The following is a 10006-nucleotide window of genomic DNA, read 5'->3' on the forward strand; positions in this document are numbered from 1 at the left end:
CCTGCTGTACGAACCAGAGCAAGGCTGGGAACACATCATCAGGAGTATTTCCCTGAACTATTCCCAAGTGAAGCACAGCAGTTCTCCAGAACCAACAGCCAAGAGCAAGCAGAGTCTGCCAAACTGCAGGAGTTTAAAAGATTTCAGCAGACAATATATTAGCATATCAGATTTATCAATATTAGTACTAATAACTGTAGCATAAAATATTACGTTCATTTGAGGTGGCTTCATGAAAAAAACTTTTTCTACAAGAGATTAAATGGATAATAAAAGCCTGATGATACCAACTTCTGATATAATCAGAGGAAAACTTCAAGCTCTTTATCAGGCTCTAATATTCTGATGTAGTCATATCTTATATCAAATTATTATCTGTGTATCTGAAACAGTGGGAGTCAGAAGACAAAAGCAGCTCTATATATGGAGTGCACACTTCCCTAATACTCTTTCCATGCACTTCAAGCTAAACTGCACAAGCTGTGGAGACAAAGATATGAACCACTTAACTGTTTTTGCTGAAGAGGGGCTTAATGGCTTAAGAGGGCTTCATGATGTGTGGTCAGGGAAGTCACATGGAAACACTAAGTAGATTCAACAAATAAGGCATGACAATTAAATGGACGTAGAAGATTTCTCTTCCTGACACAACCTCACATTTACTTTAACTACTCCCATTTACTTTAGCTAATAATAGTCTGGTTTCAGAAATTTTTAGCAGATTTAAATCCTGTATGTTTCTTGCTACCAATTGCATTAAGCCATATAGAAAACCTTAAAGTTAAAAGTTTCAATGTGCTACTTCTGAATAACTACAATATTTTTCTATATACTGACCGAATTATTCACTTTAACTAGTGGTATCTGATTTCAAGGGAAACCCTTCCAGATTCAAAATTTCAGGATATTTAAAAAAAAATCCATCCTGGATTTTTTAGCTGAAAATATTTGAGGATGTTTGTTTCTTGCTAAGTTGTATACCTTTACTGTTTTCCAGAGTGTGCAGCAAGGCAACTCTCATAGAAATGAATGGAAGGAATTAATTTTCTCTCTCCCAGTACTTCCCCAAGACCATACTTATTTAGAAATCTCTCTCTAATAACTCTTTGTACTCTCTTGCTGAAGAAAATGTTCTTTCACTACATTTTTTTACTGCAAAAGTATCTTGCCTTTAAAGATAAGTAAGACTTACTATAACAATAAAAATATCACTCTTTTAGACATGTCTGGGTTTAGTATGCAGAAATGTACAAAATCTGAGGTCTGCTGTTTTCCAATCTAGTTCAGCAAGGACAGTTAGCTTCAAACATGAGTGCAAATGCCAAGTCAGTTGGTAGCTGAATAACAGACATCTTACTTCTAGTACTTGGTTGAAAGAGTAACAATTATAATGAAGTTAAGTCTAAATAACTATTGTCCTATTAGGAAAAAATACTTTGCAGTCCATAACTTTCCATCAAATACAATTTAATGTCCTCAGGAGAGTCTACCAAGTAATAAAATAGGCCATTTTACAGTCCCTCTTTAATGGCACCACTGTTGGTCAGTGGTATCTGAAAAACTGCCTCTGACACAGGATGTGCAAAAGCATTGCAATAATTGCAATAACTTTTTGCATGTTTGCTTTATTTATAAATTCCCATCCACCCACCCATATTATCTATGCACCAGGACAGCGATGCATCTGCTCAGGCTGACCTCTCCAGACAGAACCCCTCAGGCACACTTTGGCTCTCCAGAAACGTTGTAAATTTAATGCTTGAAGATATGTCTTGGCAATGTTTCAGTAAAGTAACCTCTTTTAATATAAATGCTCAAGACCTCTTGATATTAACTTCCAGGATTTTGCTGCTGAGTCTTATGCTTAGATAGAGAAAGATAAGCACCTTAGACATAATAAAGACTAACAGTAAGAGAAAAGACTTTCATTTTCTCCTACATTCTTTCTGAGTCTTTCATTTTCTCCTACATCTTCACCTTAGAGATACCAGAGGAATCATGTTTATAAAGGATGTTTAAAAAACCTCACAGACACCATGGAAGTTTTGGAACAGGTAAGTGTGTTTCTGTGGGAGAGGCAGTTCCCACTGTGCCTGGAGTCAGCCATGATCCTGCTCCATCCAAGAGGAAATCAGTAACTGACATGCTAGTAATCTCTTGTCCTGCCTGTCGTGTTACACAACCAATACAAGTCTGAGACACTGAAGACCTTCCCAGCTGTAATAACCAACAAAGATGGTGAAACATGACTTGAAATACTATAGTTAAAAACTTGTTTGACAAAGGAAAAGCACTTCTCAATAGACCTTCCCTCACTCCTCTATGCAAAGCACTGCAAAAAGCTTCTGTAATCCCCCTAGAGCTTCAAACTCACTCAAAATAAAACTATTTGCTGTATTTTAGTATGGGGAATTGCAGGGAACCTAATGATCTATACAAAATGGTCAGAATGTGTAGGCAATTAGATTTTTAAATTGAAGCTTTCCCTTGTTTTGATATTGGAGAGCTAAGGTTTGGCCTTCACATAAATTAGTTCTTAGCTCAAAGTAAAAACCTTTCAAATGCTATCTGTTCATACATTTTAAAATTTATTGATAATTTCTTAATTTACTGTGTTTTCCAAGACACACAAAACCAAAGACTTCATATTTACACACACATAAAATGTAAAAGCGAGAGTCATGCTGATGATCCACTGAAGGGAGGATAAAATGTTTACAGCTGCCTTGCACCTCCATATTAGAGCAAATATTACATAACAGTCAACAGATGCTTTTAAGTAAATGTTTGCAAGGCATGGAAAAGCCACCAAAGCAAACATTTTTTGAAACACTGTTAATGGACGCCTATGTAATGGGCCTAACTTTCTGGTACATTATGCTTAGTTAATTGAACAATAACATGAATTTCCACACCAGTATTTCCACTGACACTGGACCAACTACAAGGATTAACAAGCAATTTGCTAAGTTCACCAGCAGACACTCTATACAACAGCTGACAGGCATTTTCTCAGGTGTGAACATTTTCCAAGAAGAACACTGAAAAGATATACCTTAATTTTTTAATTGGGAAGAGAAGAATATTTCAAGAAGCTTGTGCCCTCTCATTTTTTACTTTCTTTCTTATTCCATGTCCTCAAGCATTCCTCGTTGGACTCAGGCTTTTTTAGGGTTGAGCTGAGCAATAGAGGTTTAGCAATAGTTAATGTGACCCAGTCTCCTTCTCTTCATTCTGCCACCTTAATCCAATCTTTCCCAGTTAGTACAGTCATTACTCTTTGCTATAAAGTTAACTATGCAAGCACACAAAGCCAACAAAACTAATCTGTGCACTGTAACAATAACCAGACCTGCCAGACCTTAATATTTGTTTACATTAGTAATGTAAATTAGTTATGTAATTAGATTTCATTCTGTTTATAAGTGCAACAGTATAAATTATACAAACAATCCATGGAATACAATTCTGGCATGCCTATGAAAAAGTCACATATAAGGAATTTTACTTATTTTAAGTATGAAGAACTACCTTTTAGAAATTAGAAGCAACCTAGAGGGGTAAAATTCCTTCAAGTTCCATGAACTGCAGGCAGAAATGGAACTGAACCCATTAGAGCAACAATTCCCAACCCATTTTTTCAATTCCCTTTCCAATAAGATTCCTGTCTTACTGTCACTCTCTAATCCCTAGCCTGCTCTAACTGTTAAAACTAGCTCTATGCCAACTATAGCCCAGGGAGTCAGAAACCTGCCACAAGAAGTAGCTGAGTCAGTTTATTACTACCAGCTTGTCAATTCTGTGCTCCTTTAGAACGTCCTTATAAGCTTCAGCAGCTCTCCAGCCCTGAGCTAGACTTTTCAGCTGCCTCTTAACCCAGAACTGCCCAGGACATACTTTCTGTTACCAATAAAATAAAGCAGCAGATTTTTGTTGGCAACATTCTGCCCTTCAGTTTGACTGCAGGGAACTGTCACCCTGTGGCTGCTGCTGTACCCCCAGGAACCTTGAGTTTAACCAAGTAGCCTGGGCCTAAAAGGACACCCACGAAGAGCTGGAAAATGCAGAAATAGCACAATTAATGGTCTCCAGCCAAGCTCATAGTGTTAAAAATAGGGTAAATCACCGTTGAAACTTTTTTCCATCCATGACTACTCCATGGCTTGCTAGGACAGACATTTGGAAAGCAACAATTCAGAACAATTGTCTGGGCTAGAGTTACAGTGGGTTGGCTGCCAGCATTTCTGTCTATGGAGCCTCTTTAATCAGACCCAGAAGAGGACTGAAGAAGCATCTGACCTGCACTAGTTTGGGCCATGAAGCCACAATCCTGTTTGCAGCTGGCAAAAACCATCAGTTTGAACTGAAAATTAGGACTTGCCAAAATCACTGAGCTTCCCTGAAACACACACTTGGTAAACTGATGGTGGACAGTAGTGGGAAAGGTTGAAGATAGGTTATAGTACAGTTCATGTCTCTCAAAACCTCTAAATGAATCAGAAAAGAGATAAATTAAGGTATGGATTCTGCCAGTAAATGTCACGCGCATTTAGTCTTTGGTGGGTGAAAGTGTAAAACAAAGGAATAGGACTAATGAGTCTAGAAAAACTTCACTGATGAAGAAAAGATACCTAACATTTTTGAGCCAGCTACTGTGGAGTGAACTCATTATCTGTGTTATCCAGCTGTAGAACCCACCAAAAGATTATGGTTGAAAAAACAGGACTTGTTTAGATTAGTTTAACTTGTATTTACAAAACTCCAGGGACTAGGAAAACTGTGTACTCAGAAAGTTATGAACTCAAATAATAAAAGCTAATATTGTCAGGAGCAACACTGAAACTTTATATTAACAGCATGCACTTGCCTAGGCAAGAAATGTTGCTAAATAAAGAAAGCCATAAGGTACAGGTCCAGAGTGCCCAAATCCATTTGCAGCTAGGTAATCATCCTTGGACCAGCCCAACTTCAGCACATTTAAGTGTGAAGCAGGTAAGAAACAGGGGTTTATTAGCTTTAGGATCAATGCTGAGGAAACTGAAATCTGGAGAACAATGTGTCCAAGTTAAACAAGACAGGAGTACAGTGGGGTAAAAGTGTTTATACAAGAAATCTGTGTAAGAGTAATGGAACTAATGGTTGGTGGTCCCAGCTCAGACTTTGCTAAGCATTGCACAGGTGAAAGATAGTAATTAGTACTTTTAGACAGCACTCCTCAAAGCAATGCTAAATATACATTGTTCTGGGATTACCTAGATAGCACTAGCATAAACTAAAATTAGGAGTAATTCATTAGCTATGGTAAAAAAAATTATTAAAAGTAGCTTTCTTAATAAATTGAAAGCTGCTACCTTGGATCACAAACTAGTGCTTATCAAGAGCTAAAAGGGAATATAAACAACTGGATTAAAACCAGTCACATTGTCATAAAGAGCAAACTCACTTTGACAGACATTTATGGCAAATGTTTGGCTGGGTACAGGGAGGGCTACGGTATGGTGGTTTTGTTTGCACCAAAAGGACTGCAATTACCCCTGCAGGTCATTCTCCTGTCAGAACGAGCTTCATCCACATTCTTGAGAGAATTCAAGTCGGTCAAATTAAGGCTATCGGGAAACTCACAAAATTTAAGATCTGTTACCGTAAGTGTGTTCCACGAGTAAACCAGACAGGGGGAACAAGCTGTGCCTTCAGAGGAGCGTACATGAGCCGCGCTGTTTGCTCAGCACCGAACAGGCTGTTTTCCTCACCAGCCCTGCAGGCAGCAGACTCAGACAGCGCCTCCCAAGCAGCAATCCCGAGGGGAACGGGCGGCAGCCGGGAGCCGCCCCTCATAGCACCGCCAGCCCGCCCCGCCACGGCGGCCGCGCCCCTCACGCCGGCCGCGCCTCGCGCTCGTCACCGCAGCAACGGCCGGCGGGCCCGGGGCGGGGCTCAGCCAATCAGCGGCGCGCTTGCTGCGGGGCGGGCGGGAGCAGCCGTTGGCGGCGGGAAGCGGCGCGGCGCGGACGCGGTGGGTGCGGGCCGGGGATGGGGCCGGCGGGCGGTGAGGGGCGGCGGGGAGAACCGCCCCTGGCGCGGGAGCTGAGCGTCGGGAGAGTGGCGAGGGAAACGCGGGCTCCCAGTGAGCTGATGGTGACAACAAAAACAACTTGCGCGGAGAGGTTTGAACGACAAGGCGGGGCGGTAGAACCAGCCCGGAGCGTTCGCGCTCTGAGTTAGCCGTGCTGCCATTGCCTCCCGTGCCCTGACGCTGCGTCTGTTCCCGCACAGGTCTGGCACAGCGCTATGGGTAATGCACCGGCGGAAGATGAAGTAACACTCTTTGAAAGAGATATGAAAGAGTTTTGGATCCAGTTTAAAATCAGTTATGGCACTGAACAGAACAACCAGACTTCAGCGCTGAGAGATTTGTGCAAGGAGACTTTAGAAGCTCTTGCAGGTACAAAGGCTCTATGCTCCTGTTAACTCTGCTTTTTGCAAGTTGTCATCAAACTTTTTCAGATAACTGAAGTAACTTTCCCTTACAGAGAAATGGTCCATGAAGCTGAAAGAAGAGGACGTGATGATTGATAAAATTCACGAGTATAACAATGGTACGGTTATTTATTGTGTCCAACCTTTATAAAATTAACTTAATATAGCTGAATAGTATGTTTAACTTCACGTTTGAAAAGGTAAGTAATAACATCAGAATGAAGACAGAATTAAACCCAAACATAATGGGTCGATTACAATATAAATTTACAATGTAAATTTCAAGTCAAAATCAATTTGTTGAAAAACTTCCTTGATGATGCAAAAATATAAGTTTTCTGCATAGAGCATAAGTATTTAAAACAATAGTGTCAGATTTTTTGACTGCAGTAGGAAAAGTAAATTAAATTGCTTAGTAAAGCTAAGTATTGTGAAGTTATTTATGTCTTTTCCATATTAGTAAGAGAATACTGTCAGTTCATCAGTCTAGGGTTAACTTTGCTGAATTTTGTAAACTTCAGAATATCAGGTAAAAATGATTGCAGCTCTCATATCAGTCAGTGTTTCCATTCTTGGCTTTCTGTCATTACCTGTGGGCAGGAGCCACCATCTTCATGCTTTGAGATGTATGTAGTGCTGGCACCAGAAACAAATTTCATCTCATTAAAGTATCAGAGCAGCTCCATGCTTTGTAGCTTCTCTTAGGAATGACTTCTCTCTGCAGCTATGGTAGCATGCATTCCATGTGTTTTATTAATACAAATAATTTCAAACTACTTAAGTTTTAAATAGCAGGGACATACTTAATCAACTGTGTATGTTCATATTTTCTTGCCTCCTTTCAGAGATTCTCCAGCAGAGCAAATACATAGCAGAAAAGGAAGAGCAGTTGACAGAAATAAAATCAAAGCTAAATCAAGAACAAGAGCAGCAGAAGAACTTGACTGACAGCATCCAAGAGCTTAAACAAGAGTTGATGAAGAAAATGGAAAGTAAGAAAGAAAAGGATAATAAGTAAATTTTTGTAACTGAAGGAGGGATTGTTTTTAAACACTCGCTCTTTGTGGCTTTTCTGCTGTTCTAGATGGTTTTTATGTGCTTGTTTTGCCTTTGATACTTACGATGGACTTTTAAATTCTAGTAAAATCTTCTAAAAATAAAGCTGCCGAGGAGAAACTGGAACAAGTGAGCAAGATTAAAACTTTGTTTAAAGAGCATCTTGCATTGGAGATGCGTAGAATTCCAGGTAGGTTTCTGTAGCTTCCATAGTTTCTGTGTGCACTGATACAATGTGGTTCATGTTGGATTGTGCAGTGAAGAGCACATAGTTTACACACTTGATCAGTTGGATTAGCCCAGCTACTACATTTGTCCTTCAAATGGCAAAATATGCTAAAATGCATTTGTCTTGCAAAGAGGCCAAGGTTGCTTAATTTGTCAGTGTTCTAAGAATATTAATTGAAACTAACTTTGTATTGTGATTTTTAATCATCATTGTGACTCTGCAGCAGAAGTTAATGGTGTTAATTACTTCTGTTTGTGTTCATTTTAGATGAGCAATTACAGTTTATATTCAGACACATTGACCACAAAGATCCTGATAAGCCATATGTGTGTACCCTTTCCATAAATGAACAAGGTGACTATGAAGGTATGTGTATTTTGAATACTTAAATTAGAGGACTGAATCTGACACATCTATTTGAAAAAAGGAGAGGAGTAAAGTGCAGTTTAATTGTAATCTTTTATCTTCCAATTGCCAAATGAAAAATCTTGCAATGGGAATATTGTTTCTTTAATTATGTTTGTCTTGTTAACTTACATGAAAATAGGACTGCTTAAATTCGCTGCCCTCCATTTGTGGAGATGCTGTTTACTTTGTATCAAGCAAAGCAAGAGAAGGACCACATACAGAGATGAGGATGCTTCATTTGCAGTTTGTTTCTGCTACAGTTTCTGCCTGTGTATGCTGACAGGCATATTTCAACTTGTTCTAGAAGCCTAGAGGCAAAAAAAGGGTGACTGACATAGGTGAAAGAATAAAACTTGAAATCCAGCATTCCCCTTCTGTAAGGGCACAGCCTTTTGGATCTCAAAGCTGGTTTGGCTATATGGATCTTAGTTCATTTATGGAATTTGAGTGCTGTATAGCTTCTAGACAGATGCTGCTGAGGCTCTGCCATGCCTCTGGGCATGAACTGAACAGATTTCTGGTTTTACTGATTCAGACCTAAACTATCGAAGTTAAAAGTCTGTCATAAGCTGGGCTACATCAGTTTACAATCTGCTTGTCTGCAGAGCAACAACATGGTTTAGGAATGTGTTTCAGTTTTTGAGTAGGCTATGGATTCCTGGGAATTGCTGTAACAACTCAGGCAGGAGCACAGCACTGAGTGGGAGGTCAGTAAAGCAAAAAACCTGTTAAGTTCTTTGAGGCTTTCTCTTTGCTGAAACAAAATGAGGCTTCTCCAAAATAATGCAGGTGGAAGTGAAAACATAAAATGACAACAAACTACATTAGTATTTCATAGGTGCAGGAAAACATTGGTATGGATTTATTCTTTAAATAGTAGTCTAATATTTTGCAAATTTGTGTCATTCTAGTGAATTCCTGTACTCCTCCTCTGGACTGTATTGCAGAGTTACAGCTTAAACTGAGAGAAACTAACAATTTTTCTGCATTTGTTGCCAACATCAGAAAAGCTTTCACTGCTTTATCATATAAACAGTATGCATGAAACTGGTTTGTACCTCTCTTTCTGGATGTAGAGCACTCTTACTCCCTTCCTGTTGGTGAAATGGTGTATTTATCAATGTTTGACTCCTAATTTCTAAATAAAGATAATGAAAGCAGTATTTTAATCTACTGTTATCTGGGCACATTTTGAATCATTCTTTGAACATTGGTATCACCAACTACTGCCTTAACTGAATGTCTCTGGACATGTAATTTTTGATCCATTACATGCATTAATGATGCAATAGTTTGTATTTAGCTGCTCCAGGGAGATACACAAACTACAGAAGCTACTTTATTTTGATTATCTTTTCCAAAAGCATTGATGTCTCTTTAAAGTTTTTCCATATTTGAAGTAGGCTTGAAACGTATTAAAAAAAGTGTGCTGAAGCTTAGCACTTACTTCAGTTACTTGTGTCATAGGCCATTGTCTTGATTTTTACCTTAACTTGTACTCTACTGTGTTAGCATTTCTATTCATGCATCTAAATGGTTGTTTTTCTTCTGGTCTGTTAAACTTTGTCATTAGAAATCTTTTGACATGGCAAAGCCTGAAGTATAATGTATTAAAGTATGAAATATAGTGGTGACAGATAAATCATGTGTGTATTTTTAATCTTATCAAGAAGACTATTACTACCACAATGCTCAGCTTTGATTGAAAATATTCTTTTTCTATCCTGTAAACTGTTTTCATTTTTACAGAAATATTTAAAAGGACTGTTATAACAAGAAAGAAAATGCTTCATTTGATACTATACCATAGTTCAAATAAAGTCTTGATGAAGTTCA

General features: G+C 38.8%; 1 protein-coding gene across 2 annotated transcripts; it reads left to right on the forward strand.

Annotated features, from left to right (window-relative positions):
- Positions 1-5966: 5966 nt before the first annotated feature.
- On the forward strand, positions 5967-10006 carry SPC25 (SPC25 component of NDC80 kinetochore complex). 2 transcript variants are annotated; one of them, XM_036387243.2, is made up of 7 exons: positions 5967-6013; positions 6274-6442; positions 6531-6596; positions 7323-7469; positions 7619-7723; positions 8030-8128; positions 9082-10006. In XM_036387243.2, exons 2-7 carry the CDS (start codon positions 6289-6291, stop codon positions 9213-9215), a joined length of 705 nt encoding a protein of 234 aa, XP_036243136.1. In that variant the 5' UTR covers positions 5967-6013; positions 6274-6288; the 3' UTR covers positions 9216-10006. The 2 variants fall into 2 exon arrangements, with proteins under 2 accessions (XP_036243136.1, XP_036243137.1); XM_036387244.2 differs by lacking the exon at positions 5967-6013 and adding an exon at positions 6072-6164.

This window comes from Molothrus ater, chromosome 7 (assembly GCF_012460135.2).
Source record: "Molothrus ater isolate BHLD 08-10-18 breed brown headed cowbird chromosome 7, BPBGC_Mater_1.1, whole genome shotgun sequence".
Classification (NCBI taxonomy): Eukaryota; Metazoa; Chordata; class Aves; order Passeriformes; family Icteridae; genus Molothrus; species Molothrus ater.